At 43.3% G+C, this 17846-nt stretch overlaps 3 protein-coding genes across 3 annotated transcripts; 1 reads left to right on the top strand and 2 right to left on the bottom strand.

Moving 5' to 3' along the window:
- Positions 1-3438: 3438 nt before the first annotated feature.
- LOC136438934 (armadillo repeat-containing protein 10-like) lies at positions 3439-5385 on the bottom strand. The gene has a single exon (XM_066433968.1). The coding sequence runs from the start codon at positions 5324-5326 to the stop codon at positions 4343-4345; it is 984 nt and encodes a 327-aa protein (XP_066290065.1). The 5' UTR covers positions 5327-5385; the 3' UTR covers positions 3439-4342.
- Positions 5386-5599: 214 nt separating this feature from the next.
- Positions 5600-10133, top strand: LOC136438931 (malonyl-CoA-acyl carrier protein transacylase, mitochondrial-like). Its single transcript, XM_066433966.1, has 6 exons — positions 5600-5667; positions 6100-6685; positions 7346-7433; positions 7826-8046; positions 8647-8775; positions 9138-10133. The coding sequence occupies exons 1-6, from the start codon at positions 5600-5602 to the stop codon at positions 9447-9449; spliced, it is 1404 nt and encodes a 467-aa protein (XP_066290063.1). The 3' UTR covers positions 9450-10133.
- Positions 10126-17723, bottom strand: LOC136438930 (malonate--CoA ligase ACSF3, mitochondrial-like). The gene is made up of 7 exons (XM_066433965.1): positions 16987-17723; positions 16187-16342; positions 15143-15324; positions 13152-13297; positions 12284-12396; positions 11585-11711; positions 10126-11114 (listed from the first exon to the last, which is right to left on the bottom strand). Exons 1-7 carry the CDS (start codon positions 17668-17670, stop codon positions 10741-10743), a joined length of 1782 nt encoding a protein of 593 aa, XP_066290062.1. The 5' UTR covers positions 17671-17723; the 3' UTR covers positions 10126-10740.
- Positions 17724-17846: the final 123 nt, after the last annotated feature.

Here is a 17846-nt window from a genome sequence, read left to right as displayed (position 1 = left end):
TTAGAGAGCCGCTAGAAGGGCCATTATCGAAATTGACCTTTGTCTTCCCGCCCCTACCCACCTACCAAATATTACAAAGATCCATCAACAGCTTTTCTACCTTGGTTATACTGTCCACATGCACAGTCAACCACCCAACAACAGACAGCGCCGAAAAACACAACCTTATTGACGAAGGTCACCTTTTTCGCCCAGGCTGTATACTAATGGTACCTTTTTTTGTTACAAAATGCACAATAAAAACTCCAATAGCTTATAGCTGATGCGTTTCTCCTGGTGAAATAAATAATGCAACACAATGCAATACAAAAATAAATGTTATCCAGATAATTGATATGCATAATGTACATTTCTTGACTACTTCTACGGGAGACCCAAGATGTAATTCTGAAGAAGAATTTCTTCCTTCTTTTCTATTTCAAAAAGCTTTTCTACTTGGACAACGAACGTATGCGCTAAATCAAGGTTTCATTGGTTGACTTTGAGTGTGTGGAAGATTCGTCCAGCCCGGAAACCATACACTCTCTGCCTCAGGCAGCCTGTCGGATAAAGAAAAAGAAAATATTGCTAAATAATCAACATTTTGATGCAAATGCAGAATATCACTTCTTAAATATTTTAAAGGAAATGACCCCTGTGCGAAAAAAATATCATTAAGAAAATTCGTTCAATATTAGAGATATGAGGTATATCAACAGAAAGCAAGATACCTGAAATCATCAGTTGCAGCCTCTACTTTTTTTGCGCAGAAGACAAGAGACCAGGGAGACCACAGCGATCATGATAACCAAGACGGCGAGGACCAGACCTATGAACTCGCCCCAACTCTCGGCCGCCAAATTTCCTCCAGAAGGAGCTGAAGAAAAAAATATTTACTGGCAAAACACGCAACACCTGCACACGTGTATATGGTCGACAGTTGATACGTGATACTATGATAATGCCAAAAGATATAAATTGGTAGACCTAACTATTTCCAGGTTTTGTCTTTCGAGGTAAAGTGCCCTCCCCCTGTGTATATGTTTCAAGTGTTAAGCTGGATATCAAAATGTTTTTAGCGAAGCCTGAGGGGCAAGCTTTATAGTATATTTTACGCCCGATTTGCAAGAATTCCCAGAATTCCACAGAAATTTCAGGAATCCGTCCGGCCAACTCTGTGGATGCCCGCCTGTCGCTTTTTCAAACTTGATACCTCATTAGCACGTCTGGCACCCAGGCACTCAGCTGTCGATGACAGATGACCTACTTTTACGTGGTGTCCGATTTCGTACTGTCCGGAGTGTGTCAGGGAGTTCACCGAATCTAGTATTCTAGCTTTGAAAAGGGTTTGCACATCCCAGTTGATCTATTATCACAAGAACGTGCTGAACATCACGCCTCCCACCAAAAAACCTCTGTGAAAACCAAAACTTGAGGAGATCCAAGCATATAAAGAAAGGCAAAGTTTTAAACGGAACGATAAATAACTTGGGTTACCGCTTGGGCAGTCTACACTGAACGCCTTACGGGGAGGCGTGCGGTGTCGGAAAAACAACAGTAGCTCCTCGAAAACACATCCTACAGAGCTAGAATAACAACCAAAACGATCATAGGAGACCCAGCATACCGATTTTCTAAACTTCCGGCCTAGTTTCTCACCCCACCTATCCAACAATGCCAGAGAAAAAAGACACTACAACGGGAGTGTACTCCGGCCTTTCTACATATGCCAGGAACTCCTCGAGTTACATGGTGCCTTTCCATATCTGCTTGGCAGATGCCTTTCTGATTTCTAAGTGCGTTTTGCACAATATTATGGCAGAACTAAGATCTAGAGTGCTACGTTGGTACTTTCCTTACAGTGAAGTAAGATCAATCCAGACACCTTCGCTATGGCAATAATTTTTAATTGCCACACTTATTTCATATGTTCTAGCCCCTCTTGGTTTGCCATTATATACATATGATGCAAATTATAAACAACTTGTACAGCTGAAGGAAAGACATGGAGTCGTCATTGTTTTCGTTACAAAAATCCTCACTTGGTGCAGAAGTTGCTATATCATTATTAAACTCAATGTGATTTTGGAATGCATATGCGTACTTTGTGCGGCGATGTAACGTTATGTGTGATGTACGCATGCTTTACTAAACTTACTCGTGGTCGGGGCTTCTGTTGGTTCTGTAGGCACGGGCTGCGCTCGATCTAGACACAATGTAATAATAAAACAGTTACTTTCCTCAACATCCTTAATGCCATTATTCAAAAACATTAGCAAGGAGTAACACACCTGCATGTTAGATAGCAATGTTTGAAGAATAGTGAAGTACGATTAAATTACATGCACCAACACGCACTCGTATGGTATTTCGTTTAGCAGGCAAGTGGCTATAACCCGTACATTAACAGGTGGAGGCTTCAGCCACTATCTTACTGGACCCGCGGCACGTTGGCGGCCTCGCTGCGACCGAGCGATTTGACAGAGCGCTCAACGAATTTCTTCGATAAAAAACGAATCTTTTTACGCTTTCTGTGTTTTGTTGTCTTTTCAGTCACACTTGCACGTTTTGCATGACATTCCCTTCATAAAGTCAAGGGTAACACAGATCCAATTTAGGACGCAATGAGGCCGCCAATGTGTCGCGGGTCGAGTGAGATAGGGGATTTCCCTGACGTGTGAATACATCATCGATGGCGCAGTACAAATAGTACGGGGGAATTGAAGGATAATAAAAACTACCTTACCAACAAATAGTACCTTTCGTGAATTCTTTGACTTCAAATTCGTTCCACTTTTTGGCTTAAACAGAATTTCCTCAGTGAAACCTTATAGAGGCCACTTACGTCAATTCGTATGACTGTAACATTGAGCCATCTTGAATTGAATTGATGTGGTAAATAGCTTTTGAAGTCGTGGATGTGTTAATCATTTTCGCCAATTTTCTCGTACACAAGGCGGAGTGGGTAGTCGCGATTTTGTACAAAATCCCAGAACATTTCGGAATCCATATATAAATAAATCATACCTGTTACGACCAAGGCTGCCAGTGCAAGAAGCGTCATGGTGACCGGGCGAAGCTCCATAGAATCAGTAGTAACGTTAGTCACAATTCGTCAAATCAGGCTATCTTATATGTCCCTGCGATCCCAATAAGTCGCACAACCGTGTGTAGGCACTCTTAAACCTCCTTGATTGAGGCTCTGATTAAAAGTAATTAGTTGGAGGTGAGGTTTGCACCGTCAGTGTTGATCTTCTAATGACTTTGGGAATTTTTTTTTCTAGCTTTAAAGTACTAGTCTACATGGGGATTCCCCGGTCGACATGTGACTGACTATCTGTCATTTGATTACTAATTGTCTAGTTCTGTCAAGTGCATGCCTGTACTTGCCTTGGCTAAAACCAGCTTCTGACCTATCAGGGGCACTGGAGAGTAAGAAACAGAACGAATACCGGATACTGCCTTGAAAATACATTTATGTAAACCAACAACAGTTAAATGCAACAATTCTTCAAAATCCATTGCAACAAATTACAATATTGTGACATAACACAGTACCAATCACATGTACAAGACAACCATATGAAATTAAGTTGCTAAGTAGACATTAAAGACATAACATTTTGTTAACTTATAAGTTATATAAATAAGAAATTAACAGAGTCTATGGCTGCATGTCTGAAGACTGGACCTTTTTTTAAATCTCCAAGCAGATCTATTGGTGGCAAAAGGGCCAACCAGTATCAAAAGCCAACGGAGGCCTATTGGATACTGGTTGGCCCTTTTGATACTGCCTTGCAGCCACCGATAGATCTGCTTGGAGATCACCTTTTTTTAAGGCCAGAATCTCATTGACCTTACAACTGGATATCTGATAATAAGTCTTTTATTCATAGTGCTTACAACATCAAAATACAACATTTTCTGATAATATTCAACAATAACAGTACTATTCGATTAACATAACACATTTGCACCAAATACACATCCTTTACTGAATATCATACAACAAAAATCATACTTTTGGCACAGGATTCCTATCACCAGATTGTAAAATCCTAAGTTCATTGTCTGGCCATGACATCACAGTTAACAGAAGAGCCAGTTTGGAAACTGATACTGCAGTTTGCAAAAAACATATCATACTCTTCAAAAGCCATAAAAGCAAGTGTAATATCTTCCAAACGTATATGATCGCAAACATATAAATGTCCTATACTAAACCATTAAATAAATAAATAACAAGCATGTCTCCCATTAGAATCAATTGCAGATAACTAATCTCCAAGCAGATGCAACTTGGAGCTTGAGAAAGGTTTCGATTTTGCCTTTCTACATCTGCTTGGAGATTACTGTTACAACATCAGTCCTGGTTGTCATATCGTAGCATTTTTGCTACCAACACACGAGAAGCCTGCCTCCTCACATCCTCGCTGGGATGTTTGGTCAGTTTGAGCACCATGGCATACATGTCCCGGCGCCGCCCACCACTGCCATACAACACCGCCTGTAAAGAGTCTGCAGTAAAATCACTCGAGACGACCTCCTCTTCTTGGGAGGAGATGACATTCGCTACAAAAGTCACAGCTCGAAGTTGTACGTCAGCCGCCGTGGACTGTAGTAGTGCGAGGAATGTGGGTGGCGCGGGGGAATGTAGTAGTGCCTCGATGGATGCCTGGTTACAGGACAAGTTGACGAGGACCTTTAAGGACTGCAGTTGTACCGTTGCGTCTTCTGTGGTGGAAAGCTGCAGGAGTTTGGGCACGGCGGGGTACAAGTGATGGTGGTAGTCATCCAGTACAGTCATGTTTGTGAGGAGCTTTAGAATAGACAAGGTGACGGGGTCGTTTTCCGTGGATTGAACGATTTTGTTTACGACGATCGGCAAGCACGACTGCACCACGGGTTGGTTCGCCACGTTCATGGCCAGATTGGCCAGTGCCTGGCAACAGCAGTCCTGGACCCCTGGTGACTCGTCTGAACGTTGAAGAGTTTCCACGACAGCTTGCAACAGGCCGGACTCCCTCATGACATTCTGGTTGCTCGTGAACGCGGCCAGGTTGCCAATGGTGCGAAGCGTTCGTTCCACCACTCCAGGGTTTTCTGACCGAAGCAGTGCGAACAGGAAGCCTACCTGACTCGCTGACAACGAACTGCAGGTGGTCAGGTCCCCAAGTTCCAGTGGATCCATGTTATTATATACTGGTTGCGATGATGTCTTTCTCTCAATTTCAGTGTCCTCACTCTCTTCTTCTTTCTGATCTGAGAAGTATATTCTGTCTACAATCCTATAAATCACGTAGCTCCCAACAGCGCCGAGCCCAACAACGAGAAAACTGCGTATCATCTTGTTGATGAATGAATGAATGAAAGGAGGCTGTATAAAGGGTGGGAGGGGGGCACACACTGAAGACGGCCCCCAACTGAGGAAATAAGGGCAAACAACAGGAACTGGTTGGGATAAAATTTACCAAGAACGTAGGTAGACACTATCCTACGGCTGTGACCAGTTTAGGACTCTAGTTTGTAGTCAAAAAGCCATCAGACGGCATAGAAAAGATGTCTGCCGTAATGTGGACAACAACCAACATCTGCTTGGTGATGTAATAAGATCCCCAGAATGCACCTGGGGCATCAGAAAAAGCAAGATGGCTGCGCCCATGGACATGTGAACGTCTCGACCAAAAGGTATTGTTTTGTATCGCTTATTCAAGACTCTACTGTGTTTGTGGAATGCTTGAACACAGGACTATCATTTCGTACGAATTTTGATGCTGTAGAAGTTTTCCGAAAAACGTAATCTGATTTCGGAAATATATTTTTTTGTCAAAATTATTCCAGAGCCGGAAATTTTTCGAGAACGTTTGTTAGCTGAGCTGAGCAAAAAGACACTCTTGAACATCTCTTGGTTTCAATCATCGTTTAATGCGTACAGCCCTTTGTGAACTTGTAAAAGTGTTTTCATCATTGTACAGTGCTGAATCTTAAAAAGTATTTACATGTCTGAAACACTGTTTACAACGACGTTGAACACAAACAATCTTGTTACTTGTACAGTAGATTCCGCATATCTGTATAGCCCATTTGTCAACGTAAATTATAGTAAGTATTTTTTTATAGGCTTAAAAAGGAGGAAGAAGAAGAAGAGGGGATTCAACTCAAGATGGCTTCCTCAGTATTAAGAAGACTCTCCATAGCACCTTGCTCTCCCTTGGTTTCTTCTTTCCTCAACTGTCCAAGGTTGCCAACATCCTTACTGACAGCTCTTCCTTCACGTTGCAAGTTTTCGCAAGATAGCAATGACACAACAACAACAACAACAGAAGACACGTCCAAAATTCCTCTAAATCTGGAAAGAAAAACAATACAAGAGCTTTTAGACGACGCGGTCACAGATAAATCGGAAGGACCAAAAGAAAAAGACCTGACCGAGCAGAAGAGACGGACCAGGAAAGATCCTCGGAAGAGCACGATCTTGCTGTTCCCGGGGCAAGGGGCGCAGTTTGTCGGTATGGCGAGGAGCCTGCTGGATTATCCTCACGTGGAGGATATTTTTACGAGAGCAAAGGACATTCTGGGTTACGACATCCTACAGCTGTGTCTGAACGGACCTCAGGAGGAGCTGAACAAGACTATTCACTGTCAGCCCGCGGTGTTCCTCACATCGCTCGCTGCGGTGGAGAGACTCAGAGAGGACAACCCCACGGTAGGCCAACCCCTGAAATACCTGCCTACAAATGGTAGAAAGGGTCAGATATGAGAACCAACAAATTAATTGGTATGGCCTTAGGATACTTAAATTTGTAAAGATAAAGAAGTACTAGACTGTATTGAGCGAAGTAATTAAAACTTTATGAAAGTCCCCTGGAATGCGCTAATGTACAGGGCAGATGGGCAACACTCGGAGTCCTAGCACTGTAGAGATATAGCGGCGGAGCAAACAAGGGGGATGTCCCAATGGCTCAACTGAGTAGTAGCCTCACAGTTGAGCTCATCAGACCCTTACTCCACTTACATGTACATGAAGTCCCTGTGTCTAGGTTGGGGCTGCACCGTCTTTTGTAAAGGACGTTTAATGGGGGTCCCGTGTTTGAGGAGGTGGCTTGAGCATGTTAAAAGAGAAGGCCATCAACCCCCCTGTAAAAATATACCCTGCTACTGAAACAGTAAGGAAACTTACTGACCCATGTGCCATGTGCACTAGGTACTACAAGGGTCTGAACGAATGAACAAACAAATGAAGCAAACAAGTTCACTTAATTAGCATATAAGAGCAATTAAATTCTAATAAACCTATGTCCCAGTTTCCAACTAGAGCAGATCTAGAGATGTCCATCCACATTGTTACGCTTGTATTTGTGTGTAGGCTGTGGAGACATGTGTGGCTGCTGCAGGCTTCAGTGTAGGAGAGTATGCAGCACTGGTCTTCTCTGGGGCACTGTCATTTGAAGAGGGTGAGTTATATTTAGATATTACTTTACAACTTATAAGTTTTGAAAAAGAATATGTACTAGTAGAGGCTTTTCATTGAGGCCATAATGATTGCAATTGTAATTCCCCAGTGATCATAGTGGCAGGTAATTGGATTACAGCAGCAGCATGTAGGCATGTTTAACAGATGTACACTGTAATCCACTCTACCCAGGACTGTTAGGGACTGAAAAAGTCTTCCCAGTGGGGCAGTGGAGACATCTAAAGTTGACACCTTCACTTGAGCTACAATCCTTCGAAATGCAAATTAAGGACAAGAAATGCAAATCAAGGACACCAACATGTCGTTCAGCACCTGCTTGCTTCATTGATATGGAAATTTGTGTAAATATATTTTCTCTATTTCTCTTTCCAGCCCTGTACGTAGTAAAGGAGAGGGCTGCGGCCATGCAGAGAGCATCAGAAGAGGCTCCCAGCGGGTTGCTGTCCGTGATGGGTCGACCACAGACCAAGTTTCCCCAGCTCTGCCACGACGCGAGGATCTACTGCAGGGAAGTCCACCACATGGAGGACCCCGTCTGCAGCATAGCAAACTACCTGTACCCACAGGCAAGGGTTATAGGGGGCAACAAGGAGGTTAGTATGTCTCTTTTGCCACAAAAAACACGTCATTAGTTACTGTAAATGCAGATATGTTGGCGGGGATTTAATTTCGCGGTAGGGAGTAAATTGAGTGTTTGCGGTGGTTTTGAGTATGCGTTTGAAACAATTATAGTAGCACTAGTCACACAATGGAATGGCTTTTCGCGGTGGTTTTAAGTTCGTGGTAAAGAGCCAAAAATGCCGAACATAAAACCACCACAAACATTTCTACATTTACAGTACCCTATGGCAGTTTAGGGCGGCCTTGAGATGTATACCTCATGTACTATCTTCTGACTTTAATTATTTTTTGTTATAAAATTTTTTGTTATAGAAAACAATTTTGCCTCTAACCAGCTGTAAGCCAATCAGAGACTTGTCTAAATGTTTCTTTGGGTAAAGCCGATTTTCTGACTGGCTGACAGCTGGCTAGAGGCTACACCCACAAAAATGGAAACTTCAGCCCACTTTAGCAGAGCCTCCCCATGGTATATTGTATAAGCTGCAGGCAAGGCTCAGGGTAGGAGAATGAAAAGGTTGTGTAGCCTGGTACTAATAATGATTTTAAAAACCTTGTTTCTTCCTTCTTCCCAGTGTCTAGCGTACATCAGGAAAAATGGGAAGAAGTATGGCCTGGCGCGGATGAAGCCTGTACCAGTCAGCGGAGCCTTCCACACTTCCCTCATGCAATCTGCCCAGGACGCCACACACAAGGCCTTACGGGTAGGAACCATTGGATACCGTACGTTTTGTTTGTGTTAGTATGGTTTATGTAGTAACACAATTCAAAACAGGGCATCGATTTACAGAGAGAAGTTGTAAGTTTTGACTGGTAGGTAGCTTTTAAGCTCAGGAAAATGTGGTGTCGGCTTGGGCACCCCATCCACTTTTCTTGGAGGCACGGTTTAGTTGGAAACTTTGAAACAGGATAACTTAATACACACACTCAGTGGTCGTTCAGTATCCTACAAAGCTGGTGTGTTACGCCGAAGGATGGTTATACCTGCTATATAGATCCAGTAACAAATACACACACACAAATGCCAACGCCAAATATCAAAAGTCCTTTTCTCTCCTACTTTCAGGAGGTAGACATCGAGGTTCCAGTCATCAATGTCCACTCCAACGTTGACACCTCATCCTACCAGAACCCACACCAGATGCGCCGCCTGCTCACTCAGCAGGTCACATCGCCGGTGCGGTGGGAACAGCTCATGCACGTGCTGTATGAACGCCCCCAGGGGCAGGAGTTCCCAGACACCTTCGAGGTCGGACCCGGGAGTCAACTGGGTGCCGTGCTGTCGCGGTGCAACATGAAGGCGAGAAAGGAGTACCAGAAAGTTTCGTGTGGAGAAGAAGACGACTACACTAATGTTCAAGCTACGGCCAATGACTAGTTCCTGAATTAGGAGTGGTTATCATGAATTAGAGGCTTGAAATTCATTGTTGGGTTTGTTTCTCTCTGCTACTTATACCATTTTTATACACTGCATCTGCATCTGTATCTATATAGCCGGTATACAATGTACATGTAACTGCTCTTTGGCATAACACGCCAGTAACTGCAGGAGTAAGGTGTGAGCAGCTCATGCACGTGCTGTACGAACACCCCCAGGGTCAGGAGTTCCCAGACACCTTCGAACTGGGTGCCGTTCTGTTGCGGTGCAACATGAAGGTAAGAAAGAAGTACCGGAAAGTTTCATGTGGAGAAGAAGACGATTACACCAGCGATGTGCAGGCTTCGGCCAATTATGAGTTATTAATCATTAATTTTTATACACTGTAAGTGAAACTGATATGGAAAAGTGATATGGAACTAGTTTAGCTCAAATGAACTAAATGAACATTTGAGCTATTCTTCCATTGGTCATGACAGAGAAGACAGACACTATCTACAGTATATAGTTATACAGGTTCACTATGTAGTAACAATGGAAAGCAGACTAATGTTTGCTTGTATGATGAGAACTTAAAAAGGTTACAGTACCTGGCAACCCTAAGAACTGTATGAGTTGATGACTGACAATAAAGTGCCATCTAGCTGTCAAAAGGAGTATGGCAATCACAATCATGTCAAAAGATATGAGAACTTTTATTTCATTGTAAAAAAACTTGTATAGCACTAGCAGCCACATTTGTGCGTGATTAGTTACAAAGTCTCATTGCAATACAAATCTACAACCATTTGAATTTCCTGTATTTAAGTCATACAATACATTCCTTAACATCATCAAAAACAAAAGTTTTGCTTTAAAATTCTTGTTGAGTACAGTCACCTTCACATAAGTACACAATGAATGATTGAAATGCCTTCAGCATTTTAAAAGTACGGAATCTGTTACATGCCTGACCCACTATAAAAATCTTTATCTGAGTTGTACGGTACTTGTACCTAAAATCTTTGGCATCATTTTATAACTACTCTCTTTTCCCATTCTCACCATAGTTAATACACCTTATGATTTGTTCACTTAAATTCTAAAACAATTTAAAAGTGTCCAGAATGAGGTAGACAATTCGATTATGGTGCAAATTGTGCAAGTCTAGAAGATAAAAATTGCTTGAAAAAAAATTGATTCTGCTTACAGAGCAATACAGCAGTAAAAAACAAGTGACATTGGTCTTTTTTCAGATGCCATTTCTCATCCTAAAGTTGAACCAGGCCAGAAAATATCCCAGAACAGTAGCTTAGCTGGCAGTTTCAGGAAAGAACTCTTTGAGAAGCTCCTTTTTGTTGACTTTTCCCATAGCATTCCTAGGTAAGAAGGGCACAACTTTAATCTCAGAGGGGATGATGTAGCTTGGCATTCTATCCTTCCCCCAGTCTTTCAGTTCCCCAAGGCTCAGGCTAGCCCCTTCCCGTAGCACGACTAAAGCAACGACACGTTGGCCCCATGTCATGTCTGACACCCCCACCACTGCACAGTCTGCAATGCCGTCATGGGCCAACAGGTGGCGCTCCACATCCAGGGCGCTGATCTTGTAGCCACCGCTCTTGATGATGTCGACGGAGGTGCGACCCATGATGCTGAAGTAGCCGTCTCGCAACACCGCAGTGTCACCTAGCAGGAGAGAATGGTATTGCATTAAAATTCCCTGTCCATGGTATACCAGTGGAATTGCATATAGGTAATGGGCAGAGTGTTAGCCTTGCATTCGATAGGTTGTGAGTTCGATCCCTGGCCAAGTCATACCAAAGACTTCCAAAGACTTTAAAATGGTGCATACTGCTCTGTCTGGTTAACCTTTGGGGAAGGGTACGTATAAATGAGTATGGAAATTGAACACACACCACTACCAGTGGACTAGCCCCCTGCTGTAGTCATAGAACAATGTTGTATGGCCCAAGGGCTATTGAAACAAAGATTACCATATCATAATATAGTAATACAATGAAACCAGACGTCTAAGAACTCAATAGTTCTACCACATGCAAAGCAAGTACTCTTTCTGCTAGGCTGAAGCAGTGGACATTCAGCCATACCCCGAGGGATGTTGACAGGAGAGCAAAGGAAAACTATGACAAACTTACCCGTCTTGAACCACCCGTCCTGAGTGAAGGCATCTGTGGTGGCGTCTGGCCTGTTCCAGTACTGTTTGAACACAGCAGGACCCTTCACCAACAGTTCCCCCTCCTGCTCCTCCATCCCTGGGCTCACCTGCAGTTTTAAAGTAAAGTAAAGCCGTGGATTGTCGACAGTACTTAGTCTATCGTTAGCGTTCACCCTCATGTTACGAGGGTATAATAACCCGCCTGACATGATGATGATGAAAGTAAAGCAGTGATCCAAAGAAAACATGGAAGAAAACAGTCATGAGAGACCCGGAGGAACTGGGCTTACACAAGACTCAAGAGCATGGAAAGCAGTGGTGGCCCGCATCGTAGACAGGTGAAAGTGGCAATGATGATGATGAAAGCAGTCATCCTCATTTTAGGTGAAACATTTTGCTTTCTCAAGTAGCTAGTGGTAGTGCGATGCTACGCTTTTTCACAAAACTATGTTATTATGTTGGATAACTTTTAGCACACTGAAGTAGCCATTTGGCACCCCATTGGTTACAGAGTTAGGCAGTAGGGAGAAGGTTGATTTGTGGATTTAACATAACTACATGTACATGTTAGCTGCAATACTCTCCTTGAACCAACCGTTAGCAGCTCTAGTAAACTAACTAGATGCTGGTCTTGGAATTGCATTTTTAGATATTTACTTTTTACTCGGTAGCTTCCCACCTGTGTGTAGCTGTGGTTCCCCTGGGCCACTACAGTTGTCTGCTGGGGGTCGGCTGCACTGGTCTGCTGGGCTATACGTACTTCTACTCCGGGTAAGGGTCTACCAACAGTTCCTGTCAACAACAACGAATGTATCATGATTAGGGCCTTAGGTGACAAACTATCGGATATAACTGTGCTGTTTTTCTTGCTAGACTGATGACTACACAGATTTATACTGTGAGTGTGACTACACATGTATTGGACAATATGGTTTTTCAGGTACCGGTAGCTTGAGATCTGGCAAGAAACTATATGTAAAGGGAGGTATAACTCTGACAAAGAATAGCAGGTACCAGAACACTTAAATGAAAAAAAGGGCTACATGCATGCATAGACTGACTAATGCTGACTGGCACATCTGTCTCTGTGAAGAGGACAATCAGAAAGCTGGAGATCTGGCAGGTTGAAAATTGTAGCAGCACACAGCAGAAAAAGCAGGGCTAGACCGGGGCGTCTGTCTTTGTGGGTAGGGTTGGTCAGCGCCATGCCAATGTATTAACCCAGGGAGGCATAGGGATCATAGGTGGCCCTGTATCAACCTTGAATTATGTGCGGGGATCAAGGTGATCAAGCGACTTCTCACCTAATGCCTCAATAACATTACAATTTCTTCTCAAGCTAACCCTCCCCTAATGCTGAAGGTCAAAAGGACATGGAATACATCACTGCCCTGCCTTGTAAACAATGAAGCAGATTCGGCCAGGAATACATAATACTGCAAAGGCTACTCCTGGCATAACAATCCCATAAATAAATGCGTGCAACATTAAGAGATGATGTACCAGGACTACATGAGCAACATAAAGAGACTATAACTAGAGTTGACCTGGGCGTCTGTCTCCGTGGAGAGGGTTGGTCAGCGCCATACCGATCTCCGTCATGCCGTAGCGCTCCAGCAGCCAATGCCCCGTGATCTCCTCCCAACGTTCCATGATGGGCTGCGGGAGGGCGGCAGAACCAGACACCATCAGTCTGGAATACAAACAGTATCTATATCAAACCCCAGGGTGAGACACCTATAGATAGCTACATGCCATTATATTATGACACTTGGTGTTGAGGACAGCACCTCATGATCAGTGCTGTGGTCACGACTCTACCCTGGGGAACCAGACTTAAGATCAGGCCTTCCCAAGGGCTGGAGCTGGTCAACTAGATCCCCCAGGCTAGGACTCCCTCATAGCGCTAATTTAGATCAGCAGGCTTACTGCCTTGGACCACCGAAGGAACTGGCTTACGGCCCGATCCCAAGTCTGGTTCCCCAGGGTACCCCGGCTCTAGTGGTATGGACACATCGAATGAGGCAGCTAGTGGCTGCATCAACACCATCACCAAATTGCAGTTGCCAGGCAACAAGGTCATGGTAGACCAAGGATATCTTGGGTGGGGGGTGTCAGGAAGGACACTAAAGTGTGCATTTGGGGTTGACTCATAATCCTGAAGGGCACATGCAATGTTTTAATTATTTTTTTAAAAATCAGAGCAGCCAAGCCAATAACCAAGAAATTACATTGGTGTGGCCTACTAGTGATTTCCACCCTGATTTATGTTTGATAGGGAGTTATAACATCTTTATATCATGTTGACCAAAAGTAGTAAAAACAAATTGTTTTTGTTTTTTCTTGTAGGAAAGAAATTTGATGATGACACCATTTTTCATTAAAGGGGTAACAAATGATTAAGGATAAGAGCAATCATGACAAGCCAGTGTTTGAGCGCGATAAAATTGTCAATTATAATATTTATAAACCAGTTCAAATTGTTCCATTGCTTTTACCTGTACCAATGAAAGATCTTAGTCTGTTGACATAAAGGGTCAAGGATCCTGTTTACAGACCCCCAAGGTGTTTTCACGTGGCTGTCTGCACATGATTGGTTACCTGCCTTTTATCACGTGAAGAAAGCCATGTCAGGAAAGGACATCGATATCTGTATTGTAATCAGCAGGTAGGAGCCTATCGGTTTTACAAACAAGATGTCAATGAAGTGCTGACTATCACTACGCTGGTTGACGTGTCCTGACACGCCCCCTTCCTGCAAACATTTATAGATGTGTCAGTAAGGCCACAGCAAGTAAATTCTGTGACTTTCGCCTGATTTTTAAAAGAAAACAATAAATTTTGTTCCCCCTTGACAATGGTCAACATGACCAAAAATGGAAAAATATCTTGTGTGGTAGCCTTGAGTGTACTTGTAGAAGTGATAGTAGTGTGTAAGCCATGAGTGTATTTGTAGTCATACTAGACTAGCTACCAGCGTCACTTTCCACTTTTATTCTTAAGGAAGACCTCAGGGAGACAAAAGTTGCATTTTTAGTCATCTTCACAAACCTTAAATAGCAGGTAAGATTTTAACAAAACTGAAGATGAGACAAGCTACATATCGAGCATGTTTAAGAACCCACTACACTTTTCTAAAAGAAAGTCTGAGTGGATCAATCCTTACAGTCCAGTCTTACACAGCTTATATTTACTGTACAAAACTGGTGTGTTATGAATTAAGGTTAAATTAACCAGTTATACAATGCAAACAATGGACTCACCTAACCATCTCCCAACACACAGCTTTGACATAGTCCCTAACGCAGGGTTTGGCATAGTGTTTGTCGTAGTGTTCAATCATCTTGGCGTAGATGAGCCAAAGGCCCCATGTTTGAGGAGAGTTACACCTCGAGCACGTTAAAGAACCAACCACACATTGTCAGAGTAAGGGCCATCCCAGAATGAATGGATCAAACCTTACAGTCCAGTCTCACGCACCTTGTACTTACTGTGCAAAACTGGTGTGTTATGTGATACAACTAAACAATCAACTCACCTAACCTTCTCCCTACACACAGCTTTGACGTAGTCTCTGACACGTGGTTTGGTGTAGTGTTTGTCGTAGTGTTCGATCATCTTGGCGTAGACGGTTGGAACGGCCATGAACACGTTCATCCGTGGGGAAACGGAGTCCGACCACTGCGATAGCAGCGAGGCACTCAGAAGGGCCTTCCATGCCTGTAGGATATAAAATAAAAATGTTGGATGATACAGATTCAAAGTCATTTCCATTCCGTTTTTCGAAATCAAAGTACACATAGTATACTGTATACATGACCTTACAAACCTCACTTATACATTGGCTTGAAATTTGCACTTCAGTTGTTTTTTTACTCGCAAGCTGTAAAAACTATTTCTGCCTTAATCTACACTTGATAACACAAGTACTTCAATTTCAATGTGTGCCTATTCATAGTGGCTGAGGTAGGGGTGACAGTCTGTACCACATAGGGCACATCTGTAAGCTGACTCAGGTTTGTTGCTGAGTTCTTTTCTCTACACATTGATGTAGAACCAGAAAAAAAATGAGATAAATGTACAACTTGAAGAGCCAAAAAGCCAGAGGAGGGCAACATGTTGTTGCGCATGCACCTGTTTTGCCCTCCCTTTCACATTGTGATGAACTTAAATAAACAAATAAACAAATATGCATAGACTACGATAGAGCCTGCTAAGGAGGAAAGTAAAATGGTCCCCTGACATTTTCCACGCTGAACTGATCCATCATGATTACCATGGCTAAAAACTGGGTACCATCAGAACTGACATACATGTGCAACCAGACAAAAAGCACATTATAATATAAGCCAAAAAAAGCTGAACCTTTAGAGCCTAGCAAAATGTCGCCTCTATACCAGGCCCCACAGATGGCTGGAAAAATAGTAGAAATTGGCCAAATAGAGTATAGTATGCTAAGGGAGTCAGCTACGGAAGTAGGGACCATTTACCAACTCCCTTATTCACTCTTTTTGGCCAATTTCTACTATTTTTCCAGCCATCTGCAGGGCCTGGTAGAGGCTAAGTAGAATGACCCACTGACATTTTCGGCGCTGAACTGTTCCATCATGGTGACCATGGCTCCCGCCCACAGTGGAGTCACCAGGCAGTTGACGATCCCGTGAACGTGGTGCAGGGGCAGGACATGCAGGAGAACATCCGTGGGAGACCACTCCCAGGTCTCAACCATCGCCTCCACCTGAGAAAGTAGTCAAGGTCATTATGGCAGAGGAAATCTAGGTTGTAGTGTGTTATGAAGGACATCAAAGTGTGTGGCCTTACCAGTGTGGATCTGCCAAACAGAGATAATGAACAACAGATGATGAACAGATTGATATGCTTGCAAGATGCTACACAAGATCAACACAACAGAGGAGAAAAAGTGGTCTTGTGGTTAGGACTGTTGATCATGACTTAGAAGGGTTCTGGGTTCAAATCCCTACTAGGCCCCTATATTGTGCCCTTGGAAAGGCACTTAAGAAATTCCTCACTCGACTATATATTAGTAAGTCTTAAGTGATGAGGAAATTAGTGTAAAACCAAAGTGCCTTCTCAAGGGCACAACGTTCAGTTTAGGGACGTCGTCTCTGACATATTTTAGTCGGAGGTCCTATATTTGAAGACAGCCTTAAGCATGTGAAAGAACCCACCACACTTATCAACAGGATTAGGGGCCAATCCGGCTGGTATGAGAGGATCAAATCTCGCAGTCCGGTCTTACGCAGCTTATAGTTACCTTACAAAACTGGCAGGGGGTATTTATGCAAATTATACCTTGAAGCTTGCTTGAAGCAGTTATGCGGGGGAAAAAAACACACAAACAAGTAACGTTAAATAAACTACCTGAGCTTGTAGGTTTTTGTGAGTGGTCAGCACACCCTTGGGTCTCCCTGTGGTCCCACTAGTGTACACAATCATCGCATCCCTGTCCTTCCAGCTTCGACTTCCCAAATCCAGCAGAATATCCACACATTCATCCACCTTAGTCTTCATATCTTCATTCTCCTTCTGTATGTAGTTCTCTCTCCTCAACTGGAGAACTTTGATGTTCGTGTTCTCGGCTACGATAGCAGCTTTGTCTGCGTAGTCCTCTGTGTATAGGAGTACGGAGGCTTGGGAGTCTGAGAGGACATATTCTAACTCCGGTACTGGGTGGGTCTTACACAAAGGGACGGCCACACCGCCACTTATCCAAGCTGACCACTGGGAGATGACATACGACACATCGTTTGGACACAGAAAGGCTATCCTCTCTCCCTTGACGTCGTCACTGGCACCCAGAACTGAGGAGATCTTCTGGGAAAGGAGGCAACTTTGTTGAAGCAAGTCGAGGTACGAGTGTGACCCGTTTCTGTCAATGATAGCAGTCCTGTCCGCGTATTTCTGCGCCTTGAGGAAGACGGGGGTTCCTTGAGTCGATGAGGAGAAGTAGAAGAAGCCATTTTGAGGACTAAGTGCCGCGTTCTTGAGGTAGAAAGTTGTACGGAGGTTAAATCTAACCCTAGAAGTGAAGATACGAAGCAGCATGTTGTTCTCTCCTTGGTCCTGAACTTTGCACCCTGTACTTGGGACAAGACGACTACAATTTGGGGGGCTAAGTTTGGATTACAAATTAATTTTTGCACAATAAAGAGAGAAAAAGGTTAAAAGCAACATTAAAATCTTACTAATATTTTTTGAATATACTAAGTATCATTTTGTTA

Source organism: Branchiostoma lanceolatum, chromosome 7, assembly GCF_035083965.1.
Source record: "Branchiostoma lanceolatum isolate klBraLanc5 chromosome 7, klBraLanc5.hap2, whole genome shotgun sequence".
Classification (NCBI taxonomy): domain Eukaryota; kingdom Metazoa; phylum Chordata; class Leptocardii; order Amphioxiformes; family Branchiostomatidae; genus Branchiostoma; species Branchiostoma lanceolatum.
The sequence above is the reverse complement of the archived record's forward strand: the minus strand, read 5'-3'. Positions and strand labels throughout refer to the sequence as shown.

Excerpts from the sequence above, each read along its gene's own strand:
- LOC136438934 (XM_066433968.1), bottom strand. The coding sequence starts at position 5,326 with ATGATACGCAGTTTTCTCGTTGTTGGGCTCGGCGCTGTTGGGAGCTAC.
- LOC136438931 (XM_066433966.1), top strand. The coding sequence starts at position 5,600 with ATGCACCTGGGGCATCAGAAAAAGCAAGATGGCTGCGCCCATGGACAT. Across the intron at positions 6,686-7,345 it reads TCAGAGAGGACAACCCCACG|GCTGTGGAGACATGTGTGGC; the intron begins GTAGGCCAACCC and ends ATTTGTGTGTAG. Across the intron at positions 7,434-7,825 it reads GGCACTGTCATTTGAAGAGG|CCCTGTACGTAGTAAAGGAG; the intron begins GTGAGTTATATT and ends TTCTCTTTCCAG.
- LOC136438930 (XM_066433965.1), bottom strand. The coding sequence starts at position 17,670 with ATGCTGCTTCGTATCTTCACTTCTAGGGTTAGATTTAACCTCCGTACA. Across the intron at positions 16,343-16,986 it reads ACAAAAACCTACAAGCTCAG|GTGGAGGCGATGGTTGAGAC; the intron begins GTAGTTTATTTA and ends CTACTTTCTCAG. Across the intron at positions 11,712-12,283 it reads GGAACCACAGCTACACACAG|GTGAGCCCAGGGATGGAGGA; the intron begins GTGGGAAGCTAC and ends TTAAAACTGCAG.